We start from the raw sequence: 27,552 nt of genomic DNA on the forward strand, positions 1-27,552 counted from the left end.
ATAGTCACACTGGCAAAGTCCTCCAATGATGCTAGAACAAGTATCTTTAATGCATGACCATTATGCATGGCTACAACTACTTGTGGCACATAGCCAACAACAAACAGTGGCCTTTGATTAGGAACAGTGATTCATACATTACATGCAAACTAAAGATTAGCTTTCTATTTGCCTGCCTGATCAACGCACGCTGTCACATTTCAGTGTGCCAACATTACAATTTATGTTTTTAAGAAAAAAAACCAATACTGGCAAGACAGCTGTATTGCCCACAATAGGAGGTTCACTGGTCCTCACCAGTATCCATGAGAACCCACAATTCCAAATCTGAAGTAATTTTATTAAGTCACGTAAATTTTGCAGACCCACTCACTCACTCATTCACAGACTTTATCAGGCTCATGCATGAACAATTAATTGCAAGGCAGGTTTAGGAGTATATGCTGGTGCTAAGCTTTGCCATATAGAACTACTATAGACTATAAACTGCTTTGAGTCTGGATAGCAACCACCCAGGCAGGCAACCAGTTCAACTCCATATCTCAAAAGTAGCGACCTATATGCCATAGCCAGGTGAAGCGTGGGCACCTCCTTGGCCTCCTCCAGCCACTGGGGTCCTCAACACTCACGCACTTATACACTGGATCATGAAGAAATGTGTTACATGGCCAAAACATGGAAGCTGACACCCAACGCAAGTGATGCTTCTCATCTTAGTCTCCTTAAGTAATGCTAATTTGATACAAAGTCATTCCAGCCATACCCATGGATCCTCCAAAGAGATATAGTTCCAAGAACCCACAGGACAGCACCAGGGATCTTTGGTGCTGATGGATCGTCCATTGCATGGTGGCATCCAGGTCAAACCTGAGGCAGCTTGTGCGGGTGAGCACCTGGACCATACTTTTTTCTCAGGCATTGTTGAAAAACAAAAGGACAGGGTTACATTTCCCAGCAGTTCTCCCACATATCCAATACTTTATAACAAGCCAGCTATATGTTTTGCAAAATGAACGAATTCAGTGAACTCTGCAAAAGTACCCATAGTCATGCAGACATTAAGGGCTATGGCAGGTTGTATGATGTGTATAGTGTGGATAGGAATGTATCATTTTGTTCAGGATTTTAAAAAAAATCCTGGTAAACAACAGTTCATTGCATGATGAAAATGTGACATTTGACCCCAATGACATTGGCCTTGTCTTGGATGATTGGCCTTTGGTTAACCTTATTAGTGACTATTGGGACAATTCCATAATCCACCTATACACTACTAGTCAAATATACATGTGTACCAGGATTGGTCCAAATTTGGTGAGTAATCCAGTTTTTTGAACCCGTTGACCTTGACCTGTTCCAAAATGAATCCTTTAAGTGCAGCTTTGTGGTTGACTTTCAGCCATATACATCTGATAGAAACTGGCCAAAGGGCGTTGGGGGGGGGGGGGTGTGGGGGGGGGGGACCCAACCAACCAACCAACCAACCAACCAACCAACAACAGACAGACATGACCTTGAACCCAATGATTGACCTTTGCAATGTTGACATTGCCCATTCCATTCTGAAACCCACCAACATATATGTACCAGATTTCGTGAAGGTTTTGCAAATTTTGAGCTCACCTGTACAATTCAGGAACCCACTGATGTCTGTCACACTTGGTGGAAATCAGAGTGAAAATCAAATTTTGTCCGTTTATAATTAATCTGTCTAATTATGCTTGTCTCTAAAAATGAAGGGACTGTGTAGAAACACGGAGGTGGTGGCAAACATTTTTCTATGTAATATGGAGTTGCATCAGGCAGGCATGTTGCACCAATTCTCCATGTGGAATTGGCGCAAAACTTGTGCCAATTCCACATGCAGATCCGCTTTGGATTTGCTGTAGTGACCCTGAGTGCAAACAAGGGAGCAACTGAAGGGGTTTACTTTTTTGTGTAGAAAAGTGCTCATAATGACTTTATGGTTAATGTGATATTTTGGTAAAACGTCTTGGATTAAAAGCTAATGGTTTCCACACTAAAAGAACATCTTGGTTATTTCATTTCAACTCCATTGTGGCAGTGCACAGAGGCAACATATCAAAAACGGCCACTGTCCAAATACTTATGGACTTGACTAGACAACTTGGCACAAACAAATGTGATTAGAACACACCCTGATATGTGGTACATTTGATAGCTGCCTTGGCAATCCTGAACAGCCAAAGGTCTCTCTATAACTCTGTTCTGCAACTTCACAGAGGAGTCGAGCTGAGAATGATTTTAATGTTAATGTTTCTCATATTTATTTTTGTCCAGTAACTTAACCGAGTACAAAAATGCCTATTCCTAAATGTTTCATGCAATATTTTGTTTGTTTTGAGTGGTGGTGTTGATATAAAAATTACAACAACAAAAAAAAGTTTCACAGAATTTTCTTAAAACAACCCATTTTTAACATTTTATGAAACATTCTAATAATACAAAACTGGTTCTTTTGCATTTATGCTTCTACATATTTTAAAACCCCAGGAATGGCGATACCGTTGAGTAAAAATGTCCTGAAACAAAACATTACACTTAGTTTGACATGATGAAGGAAACTATTTATTTTCACTCTGTACCTTTATGGTGAGTATTTGTGGAAGTTGAAATCCCAAAATGTCCACAATGAACAATGTTCAACTTTATCACCAATGATTTTTCCCCTGGTCACGTATCATAAGAGTATGAGTCACGACACTTTCAAGCAAACCAGGATATCGTGTGTGTGTGTGTAGGTGTGTGTTCCAGTGTACTGCATCATAATCCCCCCCAACATCAATAATTCTAAATACATTCGATATGAGTTTGACACAGTGTGGAGTCGTGGTAATTATTTTTATACATTTTTGAACTATAAACTTAAATTTTAAAGCTACAGTGTGTACAATTTAGGGATGTTTATTAGCAGAAATGAAATATAGCAGTCATGACCACCTGTGCGTTATGCAATATCAAATCAGTATATTTTTATCAGCCTTGAATGAGCTCTTCATGATTACATGAGAGCGGGCCCCCCTCACTGAGGCCACCGTGTTGCGGCGCCAAGTCGATACAGTATCCCAAAAAGTGACATACTAATGCTGCGTTCACGACATGTTATAAAGTCAGAAATTACAAGCTCTTACTTGGAAAAAATGATTTGAACATATGGTTGGATTTTTTTTTTCCTTTTTTATGTATTTGCTCAGAAACCGGCAGAAATTCAGTGTTCCAAATTATCGGACTTCACATAATAAGAACTACAATCATGGTGTCCTCCTTATTAACGAAATAGTAATATTACAAATTCCATTTAAATTCTTGAAATAATCATTACATTTCCTCTGTGTTTATTTGCACTAATATATATATATATATATATATATATATATATATATATATATATATATATATATATATATATATATATATATATAAAACTTTTATAATAATAAAATTATATATATATAATTTTATTATTATAAAGTTGCCAGTGGTATAGTTTTATCAAAAAATCTGCAGTCATTTATGTTGCCACTAAATCCAGATTACAAATAGAAATACCCTCATCTGACACATTTTCCATCTTCCTCACCCACAGCAAGCAGCTGTATTAACTTATTTCTGTGTTCCTTGTAAACGCAACACCAGGGTTCAAATATGCTGCTGGTTGTGTAAATGTTGTTTTTCTAAATTCATCAGACGAACACAGTTTTTTCTGAACTCTCCACATTGCACCTTGGGTTTTTCTGAGTTTACTGTCACCATGAGCATAGCATTACTCAGTTTTTCGAATTTTGTGAAGAAAAAAAAGGGAATCAGTGTTTACTCCTCATGAGACTGTCTACGGGTTGCTAGCGCAGGCTAACAAGCTTGAGGACTCTTATTTTTACAAGATGGGAGGATCACACATGTTGTCACAAGAGGAGGCAAGTGTTCACGAATCGCTGTGAAACCACGAAGGGACACAAAACTGTGACAGGTGACGGCATAATGCAATTTGCAACCTCACCACTAGAGGACACTAAATCCTACACACTGTGGATTTAAAGCATTTATAGCTCGCAAAATCTCGCATCGGTTCAAATCGCACATATGTCCCTTTTTTTTTTTACATAGTTGTTGATGAAGCCATTTAAGAATGGCTCCTGTCGCACAACAGTTTAATGGAGAAGGCAAAGTCAACCGTGTAAGCTAAGAGGGTAATGCAGGCGATCACCGTTTCCATGAGGACCATCTCATCGCTGGTCCGGAATGAGTTTTGTCCGAGGCCTTTCAGGTACAGCACTCTGGTGAAGCAGATCACCGTGGTCACCATGTAGAGCAGAACTCCAGTCAGACTGAAAGCGGCCAAAAGTCTGTCGAAAGGCATGAAACATCGCCCGGCAAAGTCGCCTAAAATCACCACGAACGTGACAACAGACATGAGGCCACAGACACCATATGACGCCCCCAACACCCACAGCTGCCAAACATTCACTCCTTTTAATGTCTTGTGTCCAAAAACCACTTCGACAAGCAGTGGAATCATCTGACAGACGCCCCAGAACTGGATGACCTTCAGGAGGCCCGGCAGACTGCACATGTAGCCTCTCTGCTCCTGCGCTTGGCAACGAAGCACGTAGCACTCAGCGATGTAGGCCAAGACTGTGAGACAGGATGCCACAATGGCCACCGCAGGGCGAGGCCTTACTTGGTCGTGATCCATGATGATCCAAGGGAAAATCACAGCGGCACTCAGACACATTAACGCGCCTAAGATGGCCACGCTCACAGTCATGTTCTTCCAGGATATGGGGAGGAGGCTGTGAAACTGGATGATGCTCAGAACGTGGACGAGCAACGTGACGATGAAGAAGAAGCACCAGATGAACATGCAGAACACCCTGAATGAGTTGTGTTGGCGTACGAACGACGGGTCTTTGTTTAACTCGGAGGGGTCCAGCGAGGCCACCAGGCTGAAGGTGAGGCAACTCGACAAAAGTTCCCATGTTCTCACCACAAAGATCGGACTGGCAATGTCCTTGGCCTCCAGTACGACCAACGGCATTGTCACGGCGTTGAACCTGAACGATCCAGAATCCAAAAGTGCAGCTCAGTCCTGGTTTCTCTGACAAAACAAGAAAAAAAAAAAAATCATTCAGCAGTCTTAAAATCTCCTGATTACGTTGAGTTTTGAAGGATAGTCCAAATAGAGCAGGATCATGGATAAAATGCCCTCAGACAAAAAGGCCAAATCACTCATCACACATGAGCACGTTTCCTCTTTGCTCCACCACAAGCTGCGCAAAGGTGAAAAAGTAAAACCCGCTCGGGATATTGTGCAGCTCTGCCACTGTCACGTCAGGCCTCGCCTACTTCCTTTATGAGTTTGCAGCAGCACGCTTTCGGTGGAGGTGCAAACACACACAAACCCATCATGCAAACACATTTATCTTCCTCCCACCTTTGATTCTCATGAAGTGGTTCCTTTTTTTTTCCTGGCACATGAGGAATGAAGTGTTCAGGGTTCTGACTGTGGTGCGTCACCACCTGAGAAATACACTCGCAGGTGTTTCTCAGACGAGTTCACAGAGTCTGAGGTTGTCAGAGGAGCATTCACACGAGACTTGGAGTTTGCACAGTTGTGCACGTCTGATTGAAGTGTTGTGGTGTGGAGTGCGGATTTGTGATTCCACCACAGAAAAGACTCAGTTTAAGTAAAAAACAACAAAAATGTATTCACCCCCTCATCCCACCCTTTATGTTAACAACAGTAAAAAAGAAAAACAAAAAACAGAGCACTGCGTCTGTCTCCGTTCCAGCAACAAGCTGTAAATCTTTTACTGTTATACAGCCATCAGCATTAAATGGTTTATTGTTATACAAGCATAAAACAGTGGGTGGGATCCTTTTACATTTTCTGGTAAACAATCAAGTCCATAAGTATTTGGACAGTGATATCATTTTTGTGACTTTTCTTCTGAACACGACCTCATAGTGCAGCAGATAACAGAATATTTACAGAGAAATCTTTCAAATGCTGAAACAAACACCAAATTCAGCACAAATACTCCTTATACATCACTGTTGTGAAAAACTGACTGGCTACTTGAATTTTCAATAGGCAGCCAGATAGGGGTTAAAAGAAGAATTATCCTCCAATCATATTGAAAACCATAGCACATTATTTGTCTGGTCGTAAAGATTCCAAAAGGGTATAGTTTGGACTATCTATGACTGAATTCTGTGGAGTTATGGGGTAAAACTGCAAAAATGGTGACAAAGGTCAGTTTCAGTTTGTACAGGGCTCAAAAGTTAAATTTGCTCCAGTTTTGATAAAAAGTGATGCAAATTATTGGTTGGGTTAATAGGGTTTTAAAAAGGAATAGTTTACACATGGTGTAAACTATTCCTTTTTAAAACCCTATTTTATAACCCATACTTATGTTACAGGGTAACATATATTAATCCTATTAACTCGTAATGATTTTAAGGTATACGGCACAGATTTATGTTGTATTAAAAAATAAGAATGGCACAAGGATTTATAAGTTACTCTCTCAGTAACCTTTAGGCACCCCTGGCAGTTTATGTACTTATGTTTTTTTTTTTCTCTCGTCTCTCCTTTAAATTCCTTAAGTTACATTGGAAGCTTAATACTGTATGTTCTTTACTGTATTTGTTAAAGAATAATAATAACAAAAAAAGAGACTGAATGAGGAAATCATGTCGATCCACAACTAAATTAAAAGGAGGAACTGAAGCATTAGTGGTTCATACAACAGGGAAACAAACATTTTTGAATTCACCTCTATCTGAAAAAAATACAACTTACAATCCTGGTTGCAGTTGGTTGTGATGATATATAAAGGTATAAAGTATCGTAAGTTGTATGTGTATAAATCACAATAAAACTGACTGAAATACAAATCTCAAATTGATCTTGTCTTCTTTTTCTTCTTCTTTTGGCTGCTCCCGTTACGGGTCGCCACAGCAAATCAGTCATTTCCATCTGACCCTGTTCTCTGTATCTTCCTCTGTCATACCAACCACCTGCATGTCCTCCCTCAGCACATCTATAAAAAAAAATCCTCTTTGGCCTCCTTCTTCTCCTCCTGCCTGGTGGCTCCATCCTCAGCATCCTTCTCCCTATATACCCTGGATCCCTCCTCTGCACAAGTCAAAACCATCTCAATCCCACCTCTCTGACTTTGTCTCCCAACCGTCCCACCTGAGCTCTGATATGTTCATTCCTAATCCTGTGTACAGTGCTTAATTTGTAAAGTGGGAGGTCCCGGAGCGCAGAGGATGGGTGGCTTCGGTGCAGAAAAACAAGAAGGGCGGAGGGGGCTTGCGAACAATACTGTGCGCCAAACTTAAAATAAACTGCACACACACCTTCACAAATGACACTAACACTCTGCCTTTTCCTCAAACATTACTACATTTATGTTTGCTGTCTGTCTCTGTACTTTTCTGTCACTTTTGCGCTCTTTTTCATACTTTTCCCTCGTTTCAAAACTCACCGAACGCACTTTACCGTAATATATGCAACATATAGCACACTGTTGGAAAGCACGGGTTCTTGGCTTGCTGTCAGTGTTGAAATTGTTCAGAGTGAGGGCTTACATGAGAACTTACGGTAATGAGAATCAGCGACGCACTCGTGTGAAACTTCCGTGTTTTTCCTCTGCGATATGACATCACAGGCTTACGTTTACCGTAATACACCATATATCATTGGAAAGCCCTTGGTGTTATCTTAACAATGCACTTTGATACATATGGAAAATATGGCGTGGGCGCCATCGCCGTAGATAAAGGGATAAACAGCTGGCGGATTGTTGTTATGACTTCCATTCGCTCCCCTCGGGACGCAAACTCACGATCTTCGGCATGGAAGTCGGACTCTCTAACCAAAAGGCTAAAGCCCAGGGCTCTGGCCTTGTGACCAGAGAATCCTTTTGCGCTGTTGGGAGTGAAGTTTACTAACTACATCTGCACAGTGACACCTGCTGGCCTCCGTTACACCCGTCCATCTTCATCACTCCCGAAGACAATCTCAACATTTTCAGCTCTGCCACCTCCAGCTCTGCCTCCTGTCTTTTTGTTCCTGCCACCATCTCTGAGCCTTCTAGTTTGGACCACTGCAATGTTTTATTTTCTGGTTTACCGCAGTCCAGCATTAGGGGTCTCCAGTTGGTTCAAAATGCTGCAGCCAGACTTTTGACACGAAGAAGAAAGTTTGACCACATTACACCCATTTTGCCATCTCTTCACTGGCTTCCTGTCCCAGCGAGATCAGATTTTAAGGTTCTGCTACTAGTCCATAAAATTGTTCACGGACTGGCGCCTCCCTACTTAGCTGACCTGATTAAACCTTACGTACCGGCCCGGGCTTTGCGTTCTCAGGGTGCAGGACTACTTTGTGTCCCTAGGGTGAATAAGAAGTCTGGGTCACAGAGCTTTCTCTTATCATGCCCCTGTTCTGTGGAATGATCTCCCTACATCAATTAAACAGATTCTGTAGAGACTTTCAAGTCCAGACTTAAGATGCATATATTTTCCCTTTCGTATGGCTAGCATAGTTCTATGCTTTTTACTCTTAATTCATTTTATTAGGAAACGGAGCGTGCTGCGGCCTCAACGTTATCTAAATTCTGGGTCTTTCAGTGAAGCTTAGGGCTAGTGGCCAGCGATCACCTTAGTATTTCCTGTTTTTCTTGGTGTTTAATGCTGACAAATTATACTGTATTTCTTGTCTTTCTGATACCTGATTCTGTTTGTTCTCTCTGTCTAAGGTGCAGCTTCATCCAGAGATGGGTGTAGTAGTTGTGCTGGAGACCCTCCTGTGCTGTGCACCAACAGATTTTCCTGCATATTTGTTTTATGAATTGTTCTGTAATTTGTGTCTGTAGCATGGCCCAAGCAGAGGGTCACCCCTTTGAGTCTGGTCTGCTTGAGGTTTCTTCCTCAGAAGGACTTTTTCCTTACCACTGTTGCTCTGGGGGTTAATAAGGTTAGACCTTACTTGTGTGAAGTGCCTTGAGGAAACTCTGTTGTGATTTGGCGCTATATAAATGAAAATAAATTGAAATTGAATGGAACTGAAATTAAGCCGTACAGCATGGCTGGTCTCACTACTGTCTTACAAACTTTCCCCTTCACTCTTGCTGATATTCTTCAGTCACAAATCTTCTTTCTCCACCCACTCCACCCTGCCTGTACTCTCCATTACTTTCAACAATTCACCCCAAATATTAATTACATGATTTCCAACAGATTATTAGTGTAATTCTCCATTTCAACCACAAGATGACATTGTTTAACCGTGTATGACCCCCCCGTTGTTTATACCTGCCAGTCATGCGGGCTCCGCCTCCGCGATGACGTCACAACGCGGAACTAAAACCCTGAAACATCTCAGCTTTCCCTCCTTTATGTCATGATGTGATTTTTTATTTGTTTTAAAAATCCGAAGCTGCTGAACGTCTTTGCTCACAGATGTCCGCTCCTGCCGACGATTTGGTCAAGCTGTGGGAAAGGTCAGAGGGTCATTTAACCGCAGTACGTTTGATAATTATATGAACACTGTAGCTGCTTGTTATCATGAAGCTACAAACACAACAATTCAAAAACCTCTAAAAGCTACAGACAGACACTCCAGACACTTCATTGTTCTACTGCTGCAGTTTTTGTCAACAATTCTGGACTTATGGCGCCAAATCTCAAAACTTACTGAATTGTCAGTGTGCAGTAAAAAGTCCAGTGACATTAAACACAACACACACCGGCCACTTTATTAGGTACACCTTGCTAGTACATGTTTTACCTTCAGAACTGCCTTAACTCTTCATGGCATAGATTCAACAAGGTGTTGGAAGGAGTTCTTAGATGTTATTGGTCCATATTGACGTGACAGCATCACACAGTCTGTCCTTTCTCCTCTGACCTCTGACATCAACAAGGCATTTTCGTCCACACAACTGCCACTCACTGGATATCTTCTCTTTTTCAGACCATTATCAGAAAACCCGAGAGATGGTTGTGTGTGAAAATCCCAGTAGATCAGCTGTTTCTGAAATACTCAGACCAGCCCGTCTGGCATCAACAACATTCAAAGTCACTTAAATCCTCTTTCTTCTCCATTCTGATGCTCAGTTTGAACTTCAGCAGATTGTCTTCACCACATCTAGATGCCTAAATGCACTGAGTTGCTACCGTGTGATTGGCTGATTAGCCATTTGTGTTAACAAGCAATTGAACAGCTGTATCTTATAAAGTGGACTGTGAATGTATGATTCCATAATATGTCTTAATTGCATAAACCACTCACACTAACTAGTGTGCCTTGTCACTTGTGGGTGATTCTTTAACTACGGGCACTATTGGCCTTGTAAATGTAATTTCCACCACACCATTGCCTTACAATATAAAGCGCCTTGGGGCAACTGTTTGTTGTGATTTGGCGCTATATACATGTGCTCTGATAACACTGTTTATCTCCATAGAAACTACCCAAACAATCTTTCATACAAACTGTTTAAAGGGACATTACAGTGTTGTGGTGGAAATTACGCCAATAGTGTGGGACAACTACATTTTGTTTAAAAAAATCACAACAGTTGTATGACATTGAATACCCCAATTATGTTTTGATTATTTTACTGATATTTTATTCAGAGATATTTTAAAACATTAGAAAAAAAAAAGTTTCTTTACCATTCATTTTTATCATTGAAGATCAAAAGTCTGGGTGTGGGACAAGCACAATTTGCATATAATGATGCTGAAAAAAGGTGAGAAAGTCATCACAGACTACTAGAACAAATTTCTTGACACACTTTTATTGTAAAGATAACTATAAAAGTGTGAAATTTCCCCTTTTTTCTGTTTTTCATACAATATGATCAAAGGACATAATAAGTGCCCGTAGTCTAAGAATCACCCTTGTATCAAAACCAACTTAGAACTCAAGAAACACAAATCAGCATCAAGTGCAGCAAACATAAAAAGAAAAAGGTGGTTCCTATTGATATGATACCCAATGCAAACTGTGAATCACACAACACAACACACATTATTTAACTATCATAGCCCAAATGGCATTTTCACTTTTTGCCATATCTTCATAAATTTCCCTTTTAAGGTACTTTTTGTTAGTATAATGCCCATGTGCTGCATGTCAAAATGTTCAGAACGATCTCCATTTTTTTAATGTGAGACATCTATATCTGTAGAATACTGTATAAATGTGTGATCCGGTAACACAAATACAAAGAAAAGATGATCAGGATGCAGGAGAGTGACATTGGAGATCTGAGGGTTAAACTAACAAACGTCATAGTTCATTCACAACCCCAACAGATATACACAGCTAAACATTGCCACCTAGTGGTTTTGAGCTTGAAATTTATTGGAAGCTGTATGAAGTGGTGGAATATCACTTTTTCAAGTCAGTGAATATCTCGAGGATACAGTAAACTGATATGCTCATTATGATTGAAGATTTTGGAAGAAAACTTGATACAGTTTTCAAGAAACCTGTCACTTTGGAGAGGATTTGATTTCCAGCAAAACATCTTCAAATCTTAAGCCAAAATTGGCACAAGAATGCCTTAAAAGTAGCTTATGTCATGTTTATGTTCTGGAGTGGACAAGTCAGAGTCCAGATCTCAGTCCTGTTGAGAATTTGGAGTTGGATTTAGAAAAAAAATTCTCTTAAAAGTGATCACCTTGCTGCCTAACCAAACTCAACGAGTTTTGCAAATAAATAATGGGGTAACACTACAGTGCAGAGATACACATGCTTCTTATGAGCTGAAGACGCTGGACATAGCAGTCGTGGGCTAGTGTGGCTACAGTCGTGCAGTTGTGAGACTGGTTGGAAGCGACTTATGGTAGTAAAATTAACATTCAGTTCAGTTTGATGCCAGTCACCCTCTGCACACCGTCATCAGCAACCAGAGGAGCCTCTTCAGCCACAGACTGCTCCTTCCCAAGTGCAGGACCAACAGACTGAAAAACTCCTTTGTCCCTCAGGCCATCAGACAGTACAACTCCTCACTCGGGGAGGAGGAGTAACAGGAAGACAGAAGTCGGAATGAGAGGAACAGGAGTATCCTGTAAACCAGTATTGATCAGTATGTCTAGTATTTATATTGTGTAGTTATATTTATATTTGCAAACTGTTTATTTTACTTTCACTTTTGATAATCTGTGTGCTTCTTACCCTGTCTGCTGCCATACAATGCTGATGGAACCTTAATTTCCCTGAGGGAGTCTTCCCAAGGGATTAGTAAAATTCTGTTGAATCTAATATAATCTAATCTAATCTAGAAATCATCTTTTGTGGACATCCCTGCCATCTGCATTCCAGGTGCATCATCCCTCAAAAGTTGTGAAATCTGTGGCATTGTGCTGTGTGACAAAATGGCACAGCTGGATTTTTGCTTCATCACATCTGTAATTTGACATAAAACACTGATATCTGACACATAAGATCTTGCATGTAGCGGTGTAACTGTTATTTGTGCAGTAAACAGACGCAGCTCAGACAGCAAGTGGTGGAGGAGGACACAGAGGACTGGCAGAAGATCCCAGGTTTCTGCGGCCTGGAGAGAGTTGGTGGAGTGGACCTTTCCTTCATTAAAGGGGATGATGTCAATGCCTGTGCACAGCTTGTGGTTCTGAGCTACCCTGACCTGGAGGTGAGAGATACTTTTTGAATTATTCTGCTAATGAACAACATAAAGTTTTTATGTTATTTTTTTTTTTTTCTGTGTGCATGCTTTCATTCGGGGGGGGCTCAGCCTTTTGTGAATATAAAGAGTGGAAAGAAGGGGTGGGGGGGGAGCTTCTTTGGAAATAGGTATTAGTCAATTCGTGTGCTTGTGCCTTTTTTCCAATGGCGTAGGCAGGTAGACATCACTATGCACAACTGGGGAGTGAATGAGTGAGTCAGTCAATTCAATCAGCAGTCAGCAGCATTTCAGTTGGAGTGAGATGACTTCAGTATACCCTGCCGATTGTCACCAAACTTGGTATATCCATTATGTTATCGTGACCCCAAAATGGAAGGTGTGCATTGCAAAAGTCTTGTGAGAGCAATAACTGCCTAATTCTCACCAATATGGAAAGTGTCTTTGGTATATTGACCTCAAGAGGCTATTAACTTTGGGGTCCAAAGTTCAAGGTCAGTGGAGTGTACGTTGTAAAAAAAACTTGTGAGAGCAATAACCTCTTTCCTAATTGCCTGATTGTTATCACACTCGGTACAGAAAATTGGTGTCCAAACTACCTGACACAACTTTAATCCAGATGCCCCACCTGATAGGGCATCTGGATGAAAACGTTTTTCAATTTTGACCCCTGTGTAATTCTTCATTGACCCCTACCTGGCTACAGCTACCGCCCTGGGATGGCCACCATACATTTTTTTGTCGGCCGTGGTGTACTGAGGCTGGACTGTAAGTGCTGCTTAGTTTCCTTAAGTAGTACTGATTAAGTCAAAATTAACTACTGGCTCGTGGACTGCGATAAACAGTAATTATGAAGGAAATGTGCTGCATGTACGCTGGAAAAGTTCCATCTGAAATGTCAGCAGTAAGTATCCAAACCTATTTCTATAACGAAGAGACCTTTGCTATTTATTTGTTTAACCTTTTGAGTCACATAACTGGTGCCTGTTCTGATAACATGGTTAGTAATAAACTGGAGGATAAGTAAACTCATTCAACATAGGTAACTTCATTACAAAAAGCTGACTACTCAAATGTTACAAACTGATAAATACAACAGAGAGCTGAGGTTCAAGACTTAAGATGACCTTTACAGTCATTATTTTAATATGATTATGTTTTTTTTTTTTCCTCTGGTGAATTCCTTCCTCTTTTAATTTATGTGTGTGTTAAGGTGGCCTACTGCTGATTTCCATTATACACACTGTTATAATTAATGGCATTTGTCAGCGTAATTTTTCATTTGATGTATGAACCAGTTCTGCAGTAACATCAGTTGGAGCTAATGAAATGCTGTTCAGAATCACTTGTCCAATAATGCGGTTATGTTCCCCGGTTGCTTACAATTTACTCCAACACAGCCACCTTAGGCCACTTTTTGACACAAACCACAATTGGTCGCTTTTATTGGTTGTACTCACGGCTCATACTGTTGAGCTTCACGGGAAAATGATCGAAGCGCAAAGCACTTTTTAAAATTGTAAATCAAATAAGGAGAACTGCACCATGTATGCACTCCATATAGTTGCCATTCATGGGAATCTTAGAGGCTGGGGCTTTTATATTTGGGAAATGATGCCTCACAGAGAGAATGTATTGGTGCTCCTTGAAGAAGAAGAATACGTTGCAGGAAGCAATCTGACACCATCTATATTATAACTCCACTAGTAGTAGTAAATTTCCAGTTTACTTTCTGGCGTAATAGGAGGCAGAAATGGTCCAAGGCAACATAAGTGGGATGGTAGCTGACAGTTCTCATTGCCTTGATTCATAAAACATCTCCATGCAGAGTCCAGAACATGTTGAAAAATGAAGCCTGGTCCAAAAGCTGCACCTGTGCTCCTGCTAGAAAAGTTCAAATGGCCAAATTTTTTTGTCTGCACGTGATCAAAATGGAACATTGGTGAATTAATCAGTGTTATACTTCCTAAATGTTAATAAGAAAGACTACACTGCAAAAACTGATATCTAAGAAAGTAAAAAAAGAGACTTGTTTAAAGAAAATTTGACTTAATTTTTGTCTAAATAGAAAAGTAATCTTGTCAAGCATTTTTTATATAAGAAAAATGTCTTATTTTGGGAAAATGTATCTCACTTTTTCTTAACAAGTTTTTCCAGCTAATATCACGTTGTATTTAACAGTAACAAGCAAAGGCAATGGATTTCAAATCATCCAAGCAAAGGAACAACATTGTTTTCCTTATTTTAAGACAGAGGTAATCTTAAAATAAGAATTCTGTCTAATTTTAAGGCACATTTTGATTATTCAGTGCCAAGACATTTTGCTAGTTTTGAGAATTCTAAAAATTCTTGGCAGAATTTTTGCCTATGCAAGACAGTTTGGCTTGATTTCAGATTGTCTTATTTTGAGAGGGGCAGTTTTTGCACTGCAAAATGTATGATTGTGGACAACCGCTCGTTTATCTGTGTTGCTACCAATTTACCATCCACTCCTAAATCAGTGTTTTTACTGATTTAGGAGAGGACCGGCCTGCTTGAAAATCAGTAAGAACAGGTTCTGCTTGCTTTATGATGCCTTCTCACTACAGAATTGTGAATAAAATGCAGTAAGGTCAGAAAACACTGGATATAAAACATACTCTCACAGTTTGTGGCATTTGCATTTTTCTTTATGGTTTCACAAATCATTTGTTCCAGTTTAGTGTAAAACAAAGAGGCTGGTGATTTGTTTCGAAAGCGACGAGGCAGTTTCTTGTGGCGTAAAATAATTTACTACTTTCGCCACACCTTGATAATGATAATATTTGAGATATTTTTGATATAACTTAAATTCAGTTTGTTTATGCAGCACCAAATCATATGTTCACGTGAAAGCCCCATACATTAAGGTCTAAACCAGGGGTCACAGTCCCTGGTCTTGAAGATCACCTGCCCTGCCTGTTATCGAGTCATAACAACTCGAGGCTGAGGCCACAGCATCCAAGGCCGAGGGCAGGTATTATACAGAGTTTATCATAGTTGCCGTGGCCCATTTACACAGACTCATGCATAATTTCAAGCTAGGGCCAAGTGGCAAGGATACCGCCTTATCTAATCTTTAGCAGACTTTCGTGAAGTAATGTGTTGCTCACAGACATTAATATCTTGCTGGGTGAAGGAATATAATAATGCCTGGGTAGTGACAAGGCTGTTTCAGAAGTTTTTTTTTATATATGTTAGTACTTGTAGACATAGCATAGATTAGCATATGTCTGTGTGTGCGTGTAGTTACTGTGGTGACTAGAAAACAATGCATTCACGCACCTCCTCCCCTCTTCTCCCCAGCCTGCCTCCTGTCCTGGACACCTGCATGGACTCCCCAAAATTTCCTGTATATTGTGTTGTCAAGTGTGTCGGTAGCATGGCCCAAGCAGAGGCTCACCACTTTGAGTCTGGTCTGCTTTGAGGTTTCTTCCTCAATATCATCAGAAGGGGTTTTTTCTTATCACTGTCACCTGTGTGCTTGCTTTGGGTGTTGGTAAGGTTAGACTTATTTGTGTAAAGCGTCTTGAAGCAGCTTTGACGTGATTTGCCACTATATAAATGAAATAAATTGGATTGTGCACATAGGCCATTGTATGCATGGCGGTATCGTGATGGGCGCTTTTTTTTAATTTGGTGGGAAGTTAAACAATGTGGAAAAATAGGTCCAAATGTGCAGCCTTGACCCAGCTCTCTTATTCTTTAAGGTCATAAAAAAAAAATAAATAAATAAATTAAATTGTGACTTTGATTCCTCCGGTCCCCCACAGGTTCTGTATGAGGACAGTCAGATGGTGGCACTGACAGCCCCCTACATAGCTGGATTTTTGGCTTTCAGAGAAACCCCTTTCCTCTTGGATGCCCTGCAGAGGCTGGAAAGGAACCAGCCCCAACTTATGCCTCAGGTCAGCATCCCAACATCTGCACACTTTGATACTACGGCTTTTTTATGTCATTTATTTCTTTTCATTTTTTTTTAACAGAATGGGTTCTGTCCTGATTCTTGAACTTAATTTGAAACCATCTGGAATATTATGAAAAAAAAAAAATTAGGTTTGGTATACAAAAAGTTGTTTTCCACTTGGAACACTAAAATATCTGTGAAAATGTGAACCGTGGTAAAGAAGATGAGGTAGTCTTGGTGGTGGCTACATGAGATATTAAAATATGGTTTTCTGCAAATATTTCAGCTTTCCTGTGGCTAATAAATCAAACATGGAAAAAGTAGGTGGCAGCGAGGCAGTGCAATCGAGTGAATTCGTTTTATTTATTTATTTATTTATTTTTAGTGTCTTGAAATATTTGAACTGAAATTCGAGCTCCGCCAGCTGTCCGATAGGCTTTTGCAGTTTATTATTAAGTGCATTAAAAGTGTTTAAGTCAAACAAGTCCTGATGGTGTGATGTCTGTCCACAGAGGAGAAAACCCTTGTCTCAAATGTTATAGTCGCATCCCACTGGTGTTGGGAATCTTTTTCAGCACTTTGTGGAAATGATGATGAAAGAACTTTTTTGTTTTCCAGATGAAGTAGAGGGGGAAAGTATAGAATCACTCAGTGTTGAGGATTGTTGAGAAATTCTACTTGTTTGGGGTTGTGGTGCTTCCTGTCCTATGAGACTTGGACCCTAACCAGTGACCTAAAGTGACGACTGGATGTCTTTGGTACCAAACCTCTTCAGAGAATCCTTAATTAGCACTGGACTGTCTTTATGTTAAATGGGCGGTTACTTTGGGAGGCTCAGGAACATCAGCAACAACATTTTGGCCAAATGGTGCATTTCTGTGGGCCTGATCCGGCACCCAGGTGCCCCAGTGTTAAATTTATTTATTCCACACTGATAGTAGGTTTAAAAAAAGCATTATAAATGCAGACAGTCTTGTTTTCTGTGAATTGTTCTGTAATTTGTATTAGTAGCATGGCCCAAGCAGAGGGTCACCCCTTTGAGTCTGGTCTGCTTGAGGTTTCTTCGTCAGAGGGAGTTTTTCCTTACCACTGTTGCTCTGGAGGTTAGTAAGGTTAGACCTTACTTGTGTGAAGCACTTTGAGGCAACTCTGTTGTGATTTGGCGCTATATAAATGAAAAGAAATTGAAATTGAACATTTTAGTGTGAAAATATCAAACAGGATTAATTATTAAAATAATTGCCAACTATTTTGGTAATCAAATAATTGTTTTCTTTCTTTCTTTCTTTCTTTCTTTCTTTCTTTCTTTCTTTCTTTCTTTCTTAATTTTCTGATCTCAACATCTTAAATGTGACTATTTTTCAGTTTCTTTCCTTCTCTGTGACAGTAAATGAATATGTTTGGGTTGTGGGAAACCAAAATCCATTACTTATTGATCAATATTTTTCCACCATTTTTCAGACATGTTATGGACTAAACAATTCATGGATTACGCCAGAAAATAAATAACGGATTAACTGATAATGTAACTAATTGTTAGTTGCAGCCCAATTAAATATAGGGTTTAATTCTGTGTCTTGGGAAGAGGCAAGGCTGTGTGCAAGCCTTTCTTCCATATTTTTCTCCCCAGCATGACTACCTTTTTCATTTTTTTTAGAAAATGGTGTGGGTTTTTAAAAATTTTTAAAATAAGTACTTTTTATGACAACATATTTGAATGCAAGGTTAAATGTTATTTGTGGAATTTATTGTTATGATTTGCAGGTAAATTACACAAAGGATGATCAATTGATCAGAATATAACCATTAAACCTATTTTAAAATTGTTAGATTAATCAAAAATAAATAATCGATAGATTAATTGGTTACTAAAATAACCCTTCATTACAGCCGTACAGTGTCACTCCTTGTCATGCCACAGTATATTTTTGTTGTTGTTGTTTTTATATTCTGCTTATTGGTCGTTTGTGTGCTTTAACTGACAAGTTTAGCTTATTTTGGCATTAAAGCTGTAGGGCCTTTCAAGTTTCACAAAACTGAGAATATTTAGTTTGTGCCGAAATCCAAGCATTATAATGTAATATATTTTTGTAGCATGTTGCAAAATTACAGTTCATTTTAATGAAGAGGAAATATTTATCTGTTGGAAAATTCCATAGTGAATATTGTCTTTTCCTTCATCACTGTCATGCATACTAACTGCAGGAAGAAGTACATGTGCACGTGTGAGGTTTTGAGATCACCTGTGACCCATTTTACATTGACATCCATAAGATTCCTTCTAAATCACTTCCAGATCTCTGAAATGTTGGTCATATCATTTGATTCCCTGAATTTTTTCCCCTCAGGGGTTGAAATTCTAAATTGTTTTGAGACAGCATGAATTTTGATCATATTAGCAAAATCATTTTATGAATCCATCATCTAAATGCTGGGGATTTAAAATTATAGTAGTGCCAAAGAAAAATCTTTTTTATGACTTAAATCTTAAAAAACCCAGTGGCACTATACCTTTAAGTACAAGAACTTTGACTGTAACATTTAGATTTTGACTTTCCAGAGTCTTACCTTCAGGTGTGCCATGTTTATGCTGATTTTTCACAAAATTAATTACTCCTGCAAACGAAGCTGCCTTAAAAAAGAAAATGTTTTCTCCAAGTTCTCATAAGAAGAATGAGGAATGATGTGAGTGATTGCTTTTGTTTTAAAAAGTGTAACGTGTGACAGATTCCTAACTTTTCTGAGCTTGTTAAAGGAATAATATTTAATTTGAAATAAATTGCAGCTCCAGTTTTTGACACAATGGTTTTCTGTCACGAAGTCTGCTCTCGATCTTCTCCCACTTACTTCTGTTTGGCTCTGCCCACGCTGTCATCACTCACTCCCATTACTTCTCCTCATCCCCACACATGTAGGTGTACAGGAATGTGCACTCGCAGGGCATGATGTAATCATTTGCACACTCAACGCTGTGCTCCTGTTAGCTGATGACTTATTAATTGGCTTTAAGCAATCATTCAATGTTTGAGTTCTGGAGGAGGATCTGACTCGAAATTCACCATCAACACGGTCACTGTCCTGTGACTGAGGGGTTATTTGAAGCCTGACCAGTGTGTCCCAGGATACCAGTTCTTCCCATTTTCTGAGGATGTTGTACATTCATGCTATAAAGTACAGTCAGGTCCGATTTTTTTTTTGTTTGTTTTGTTTTTTGTTATTTTGCCTCTGTGCAGCACGACAGTGGAGTTAAATGAAACTGTGTGTGTGTGTGTGTGTGTGTGTGTATGTGTGTGTGTGTGTGGTGTGTGTGTGTGTGTGGTGTGTGTGTGTGTGTGTGTGTGTGTGTGTGTGTGCGTGCACAGTGTGGGCTTTCAGCTTTAATTCAAGGGGTTTAACAAAAATATTGCATTAAACATTAAGGAATTGCACTTATTTTTTAACACAGTTTCTCCAGAGACTTTAAGTAATTGGACAAAACTGAGTGACTGCAAGAAGGAAATGGTAAATGGTAAATGGACTGCATTTTATAGCACTTTCCATCTGAATCAGACGCTCAAAGCGCTTTACAATTATGCCTCACATTCACCCCGATGTCAGGGTGCTGCCATACAAGGCGCTCACTACACACCGGGCGCAATAGGGGATTAAAGACCTTGCCCAAGGGCCCTTAGTGATTTTCCAGTCAGGCTGGGATTTGAACCCATGATCTTCTGGACTCAAGCCCAACACCTTAACCACTAGACCATCACCTCCCCTAAATAAGTGAGAGAAACCACCAAGACACCATGACAGTTCTGAATTATAGGTTTCTGTAGCTGTGACGGAGAAACTGCATCGTGCAAATGTTCTTGTGTTCCATCAACAGTTGTGGAGCTTCATGGTAGAGTGGAGTAGAGAAAGATTTACATGTAAGAAAACTTGAATGAATCGCCCATGTGTTGTCTGGAAAACTGTAGCTGAATTCTCAATCTTTTTAAGAAAAACACTTTTGTGTTTTCCGTTCCACCGTGGAGCTGTACCACCTGGTGATGACAACAGGACAAAAGGTGCAATACACACAGCTTCTCCAATCACGGCCACAAAGCATATATCTCCTTCGGAGCAGTCATGAGTGTCTTGCTGGCTTCCCTCACCTGTCTCCTTGAACAGTTGCTTTTTTTTTTTTGAGAACAGCCTACTCCAGACAGCTTTACCACATGGTACCATATTGTTTGTATGAGTTAATGGTTGATAGAAATGAAGCCTAAGACATATTCAGTGACTTGGAAATGTTCATGTGTCCATCTCCTGACATGTCCAAAGAAAACTGGCTTTAAAAGTGATGATTTGTATAAAAATAATAAATGGACTGCAATTACGTATATAGCGCTTTTCCATCTACATCAGACGCTCAAAGGGCTTTACAATAATGCCTCACCTTCACGCTGATGTCAGGGTGCTGCCATACAAGGTGCTCGCTACACACCGGGAGCAATAGGGGATTAAAGACCTTGCCCAAGGGCCCTTAGTGATTTTCCAGTCAGGCTGGAATTTGAACCAAGGATCTTCTGGTCTCAAGCCCAACGCCTTAACCACTAGACCATCACCTCCCCTAATAATCCTTATTTTGTCCAATTACGTATGGCACTATATGTACATATTGTTCCGAAATGGCTCATGCAATAATTATGTTCAAGTTCTTGAATTAAAGTTGAAAGTCTACAATCATATTGTAATTGTTTAATTTCAACTCCATTGTAGTGTACTGGCAGTGCCACTGTCCAAATACGTATGGACTTGAATGTAATGGATTGAAATCAAAATATTTACAACATGCATTTCCATCATTGCAACAAAGTAAGTAAGAAAATTATTGCAGATGTTTGGGAGGAACAGAACACAACCAGACTGGTAGATGGCGCTCAAACACTGTGTGAATGAAAATGGGGAAAAAACCCCTGATAAAATCAAAAATTCATCATTGTTAACTAAACTAGACATTTCACTTGCTGCAATTAACATTTGACTTTTGCATACTAAATAAATACATTTAAAAACCTTTCAATTATTTTTAAAAGTGAAATTCTGAATTCCTGGATGAGCAAATACTTTATGAAGGGCCAGAAGTTTCACCGAAATAGAAATAAAGCTTGAAATTATTAACTAATAACTAATTTTACAGTAAAAGTAGACATGAAGAAAATTGATTACAAATGAATTAATAATGTACACATTAAAATATTATAGTGTAATTAATTTACATTTTAATGGGCAATAAAAAGAGGAAATATTCAAAGAAATTGCAAACTAAATATTAATCTATAAATGTTCAAATGAAAAAATAATTTGAGAACATTAAACCTTTCATTCAAAAATGCATTCATCAATTAATAAATAGTGTATTTTAAAAATCCATTTGAAAATAGTTTAAAAAGAGAAATAATTGCTGAATTCACAAATTGAGTTAAGAATACAGATTTTAATCAGGCATTTAAAAGTGCGGTTTGTTTTTTGTGTATATGTGCATGTGCTTATATTTAGGGAACAACCCTGTTGTGTCTGATTTGGGGACGTTCGGTCACAAATTGCGCTTTACAGGCGACATGTTAGCGGAACTGGTAAAATGGATATTTGCGACCGTATAACAGCATGAACGTCTGCAAATCATCAGACACAAGGGTGTTATTCCCATTCTAATCCAATTCCATCGTTTGCACGTTTTGTTTTTCTGTAATTCGTCGGCGAGGCTTACAGTGAGGCAGCGTCGCTCCAACAGTGGTTAGGGCGCAGAGTAATCCATCAAATGTGAAAATCCATCAAATGTGAAATGGTAATTCTGTGTCAGAATCCACATCAATACTTTCGTATGGTAGCTTAAATTCACCCATTTCAGCGGCAGTACGCGACTTTATCTCGCTCTCAGCTAACAGCTCCATTCTGACATCTGCGTAATTGTGTGTCTTGTCACATACATCGACAGTTCCGCGTCCCGACAATATTGCCCATGCGCAGTTGCGCGGAGGGCTGGCCTGTCGACAGGAATGACAGCTCGTCACAACACCGGTCAGGGAGCGGAGTAATACATCCAAATGTGAAACGGATGGATATTTTGCCACCGTTACCCCAATATTATACGGTCTGAAATCTCACACGATTAACCAATCAGATTTGCGGAAAAATGTAAGTGTATTAGAATTTTGCTTTATGTACATTAATTTATATTATAACTGTGTGTTTCACAAGCAGGTGGTGTTTGTGGATGGAAACGGCCTCTTTCACTACAGAGGTAAATAAGTCTGATGTAGTAAATTAAATTGTTTTTTTTCCTTCTAAATTGGCTGTTGACAGATTAAGGGACAAACGTGAACATTTAGTTGCTGTTGGAGCAGGATAATGTCTGGAAGCTGTTGGATGTTGGCAGTATTTAATAGTCTCGATGCAGTTCTCTAAAGCAAAAGAAATGAATACATTATTCAGAATAAAACCGCAGGAGTTTCTTCACAGACATTTGCAGTGGGATCATGCAGTGATGTAATTAAATGAGATATTTAATTTGATGAAAAATGCTTGTAATGATTTAAAAGCCAGTCCAGCAAGATGTGAAGGTCAGGTGGAAAAATGTTTATAATTAATCAGACCTGATGACCCAGCCATTCTGCTTGGTCTTACAGGTTAAAATGTAATTCAGTTCTGAGCCCTTCCGTTCTTTACCCATTTTCAGGTTGCAGTATAGTTCTGTCTCTAGTGGACCATAAGTCATATTTTCTGTTTCTGTTGTTGTTCTTACTCCTTAGACTCATGTTTGATTTTCAACTTGATTAGGCATTGATGCTGTTTTTACCTTTGCAGAGTTTGGTTTAGCGTGTCACCTGGGAGTGCTGTCAGGGCTGCCCTGTGTGGGTGTGGCTAAGAACCTGCTGCAGGTGGATGGTGTGTATAAGAATGAAGAGCATCAGACACAGGTGAGAGTCATTGATCAAACACAGTCTTTAAAAAAGTCTGATTAGTGAGCTCACAGCTTCTGCAAAATGGTCTAATTATAGCCTCTGTTTTTCTTTGTTAGCCTGGTTTTACCTACCTACATCTATTGAATGGCCTATCTATCTATCTATATATCTATCTGTCTATCTGTCTGTCTGTCTGTCTACTTCCGTCAAATGGCAGACCTTCATATCGCTATTTAGCAACCTAGCTATTGAATGGCCGATCTACCTCTGTCTATCTAGCAACCTGACTACCTACATCTATTGAATGGCCTATCTATCTATCTATCTATCTATCTATCTATCTATCTATCTATCTATCTATCTATCTATCTATCTATCTATCTATCTATCTATCTATCTATCTATCTATCTATCTGTCTGTCTGTCTGTCTGTCTGTCTGTCTGTCTGTCTGTCTGTCTGTCTGTCTGTCTACCTCCATCAAATGGCAGACCTTCATACCTCTATTTAGCAACCTAGCTATTGAATGGCCGATCTACCTCTGTCTATCTAGCAACCTGCCTACCTACATCTATTGAATGGCCGATCTATCTATCTATCTGTCTGTCTGTCTGTCTGTCTGTCTACCTCCGTCAAATGGCAGACCTTCATACCTCTATTTAGCAACCTAGCTATTGAATGGCCGATCTACGTCTGTCTATCTAGTAACCTGCCTACCTACATCTGTCGAATGGCTGACCTATGAATTTCTATCTAACTAGCCAACCCCCTACCTACATCTATTGAATGGCCGACCTACATAGCTCTATCTACCAGCCTATCTATCTACATCTATCAAGTGGCCAATCTACCTCTATCTAGCAACCTAGCTGCCTACATCTGGCCGACCTACCTCTGTCGATCTAGCAATCCGCCTACCTACATCTGTCAATTGGCCAGCCTACAAATTTCTAACTACCCACCTACCTATATCTATCGAATGGCCGACCTACCTCTGCCTATCTAGCAAACCTGCCTACCTACATCTGTTAAATAGCCAAAGTACAAATTTCTAGCTAGCTAGCCACCTAACTACCTACATCTATCGAATGACCAACCTACCTCTGTCTATCAACCTGCCTACCTACATCTGTCGATTGGCTGACCTACAAATTTTTATCTAACTAGCCACCTACCTACCTACATCTATCAAATGGCTGACCTGCCTCTATCTATCGACCTACCTATGTACATAATATATGTGTCTCTTGGCCTATCTTACCAACCATCATCTATGGAATAGCTGACCTACCTGTCTATCAACCTACCTGCCTACCTACATGTCCCTATCCACCTACCTACATCTAAATATCAACCTAACCAACCTACCTACCTACCACCATCTGTCTATTGACCTACCTACCTATATCCATTGAATGATCAACTGACCAACCTCAATCTCTAAACCTTCATACCTGCATCCATCTATTCACTTACCTATCTACATCTGCCCGTTGACTTGCCTACCTATACCTAGTACATCATTCTACCTACACTAGCTAGGTTGCTAAATGTGACTGAAAGGATGTGCTGCTTCACTGTTTCTGTTCCTTCTGTATAAACGCATTTGTAACAGAGCTGCCAACCTTGACTGAAGATAAATCAATGAAAATAGTTGAGTTTAGAAGTATAATAATTTTTCCTGTTCAACTTATTACCTGCTGTATTGATACGAGCAAAGTAATGTCAGAGCGGGAAAAAGCGAAGCACAAAATCTTCAGCTGCTTGTTTATTTGTTTGCATGTTTGACCATGTGTGTTACTTACATAGAAGTATGTTTACGTGTATATGTATTTTTTTTTTTTTTTTTTTTTGTGACAGTGAGACTTTAATTGCAAGCCAAGGCCTCCTAGTGTAGTGAGGTAGTGTGACTTTTTCAATACAAATTTAAATTTAATTAATTTGCAAATGTTTTTGTTTTTTGTCTGGGGCCTCAGTGACCTGTTGAAGAAAAGGTTGCCAAAGTAGTTAAATGGAAAGATGACTTACTGGTGACTAAGATACTTCCCAACTTTTTTGCAGCAAGTAGAGGTTCTTCTTCCTGCTGACCTTCTTCCTCACCAATGAACACATTGTTCATTGATGAGACCAGAACCGCTGAAGTGGGTCAGAACATTATAATTTATCTCCATGTTCAATAAGTAACAGTTTAGTTGTGATACAATTATTGTATGAATTGAAATATAGAAGGTAAACGTGTATAACATAGCATTTATATTATCTTTTATTGTAACATGTTGAACATAAAACATTGGGCCAATAAGTATTTCGAGTGTATATATTTCACGTATGCTTTTTTCCACAAAATCTGCACCTTTCCACGCATCACCCCACTATGTGTCTACGCATAACTCCTTCATCAGTGCCATTTCATTTTGCAGGAGGGGTCAACAAGCTAAAATCCTTACCGAATCTCTGCAGGATATTCATATTTTGTATGTGCATTTAGTGATAATATTCATCTATTCATGGTAATCTAGCTGTTGTGTGTGTCAGTGTATTTGTGCAGCACTGACACGCTGACACAATGCAAACTCAGCAGGAATGTGAAGGGTACATGCAAACTGCTTCCAGAAAGAGTTCTTGAACCTTGTTTGTTTCCGAGGCGACAGTGATCATAATTGAGCTCGAGTGCCGCCTGTGAGCCAGATGCCATTATGCACCTTCAGTAAGGACGATGTTGATCTGTAGATGAGCAGTGACGACGATGTTCCACAGTGTCGGATGACAATGGGAAATAAATGTAGATTGCTCTAGTAATCACTGGATCCACAGTGAACTCACTTAGCAGTCAGTTCTGTCATTAACACCGCCTGTTTTCATTCAGTAGTGGGACACGCTAATTGAATCCTTGGCAACACTGTATCCTTCTCCCCGCATTAGCATCGGCAGTGCCAGTATCAGAAAATGTCCCATGTGTTTATTTGTACAGAATATGGTCACCTCTGTTGATGCAGTCTCACATAACTACTGATAGAAATCGCAACACTAACAACTGAGCACATTGAGCTCATTTATTTTAGGTATCAGGTAACAGTAGCGTTGTGAATTTATACCGCCTCGCTGGGTTTAAGCTATCAGATTTGAATCAGATACTCTGCCAGAAATTGTTTACCGTATTTCCCAAGTATATTTGGTGTAATTGTGACTCTCAAATCTACGTCCTATATGGATGTGCACGGCATTGCGACACCGCAAGACAGCAGTAGCCCTGGTGTTTGATTGCACAGGCTGGAATTAGCTATGAAACATGAGCCATACAGTCTGCATTCCAAATTCTGAAATGTGATTAGCCATTACTGGATTACTGTGTGTGGACACCTTGCGCACCTATGACAAGTAATACACTGTGATACTCATATATCAGTAAGAGTTTGTGGAATTATTGCTGGCTCGCTGGAAGTTTTCAAAACCAAAAATGCAGTCTTGGTTATGTGATGCTTGCAGGGAAAATGCTTATTTTTTCATTCATTCATTTTTTATAACCATTTACTCAGTCAAGGGTCACGGGTGCTGGAACCTATCCCAGCAGTCAGAGGGTATGAGGCAGGGGTACACCCTGGACAGGACGCCAGTCTATTGAGGGCCACATATAGACAAACAAACACATTCACACTCTAACACACACACCTAAGGTCAGTCGAGAGTCACAAAAACATCATCTAACCTGCATGTCTTTAAAACTGGGAAGAAGCCAGAACACCCGCAGGAGAACCCACATGAACACAAGGGAGAACAGCAAACTCCACCACAGAAAGGACCAGGTGGGATGTAATCCCATGATCTTCTTGGTGTGAGTCAACAGTGCTAACCACGAAGCTGCCGTGCTGCCCACGCTTGTTTTAGTTGTGTTAAATAAAGATTGATGATCTTGATTTTGTTTAATGTGAATGTCTGAGAGCTTGTGTTGCTGGTGCACATTGCTGCATCCACCACGCTATGGAATCACCTTGAGTCCTGGATGGAAAGCACCCA

The 27,552-nt window shown here is 39.7% G+C and overlaps 2 protein-coding genes across 3 annotated transcripts in view; one reads left to right on the top strand and one right to left on the bottom strand.

Moving 5' to 3' along the window:
• Positions 1–4,141: 4,141 nt before the first annotated feature.
• LOC117526651 (myeloid-associated differentiation marker homolog) lies at positions 4,142–5,056 on the bottom strand. Its single transcript, XM_034188706.1, has one exon. The coding sequence runs from the start codon at positions 5,054–5,056 to the stop codon at positions 4,142–4,144; it is 915 nt and encodes a 304-aa protein (XP_034044597.1).
• Positions 5,057–9,385: 4,329 nt separating this feature from the next.
• The window catches only part of LOC117525666 (endonuclease V-like), a 43,374-nt gene continuing 25,207 nt past the window's right edge, over positions 9,386–27,552 (top strand). For both annotated transcript variants that reach the window (XM_034187588.1, XM_034187589.1), the window contains exons 1-5: positions 9,386–9,533; positions 12,527–12,698; positions 16,481–16,615; positions 22,840–22,879; positions 23,443–23,555. In XM_034187588.1, the coding sequence (XP_034043479.1) occupies positions 9,493–9,533; positions 12,527–12,698; positions 16,481–16,615; positions 22,840–22,879; positions 23,443–23,555 (501 nt within the window). In that variant the 5' untranslated portion in view covers positions 9,386–9,492. The remainder of the gene's footprint in view (positions 9,534–12,526; positions 12,699–16,480; positions 16,616–22,839; positions 22,880–23,442; positions 23,556–27,552) is intronic.

This window comes from Thalassophryne amazonica, chromosome 15 (assembly GCF_902500255.1).
Source record: "Thalassophryne amazonica chromosome 15, fThaAma1.1, whole genome shotgun sequence".
In the NCBI taxonomy this organism is placed as follows: Eukaryota; Metazoa; Chordata; class Actinopteri; order Batrachoidiformes; family Batrachoididae; genus Thalassophryne; species Thalassophryne amazonica.

Excerpts from the sequence above, each read along its gene's own strand:
- LOC117526651 (XM_034188706.1), bottom strand. The coding sequence starts at position 5,056 with ATGCCGTTGGTCGTACTGGAGGCCAAGGACATTGCCAGTCCGATCTTT.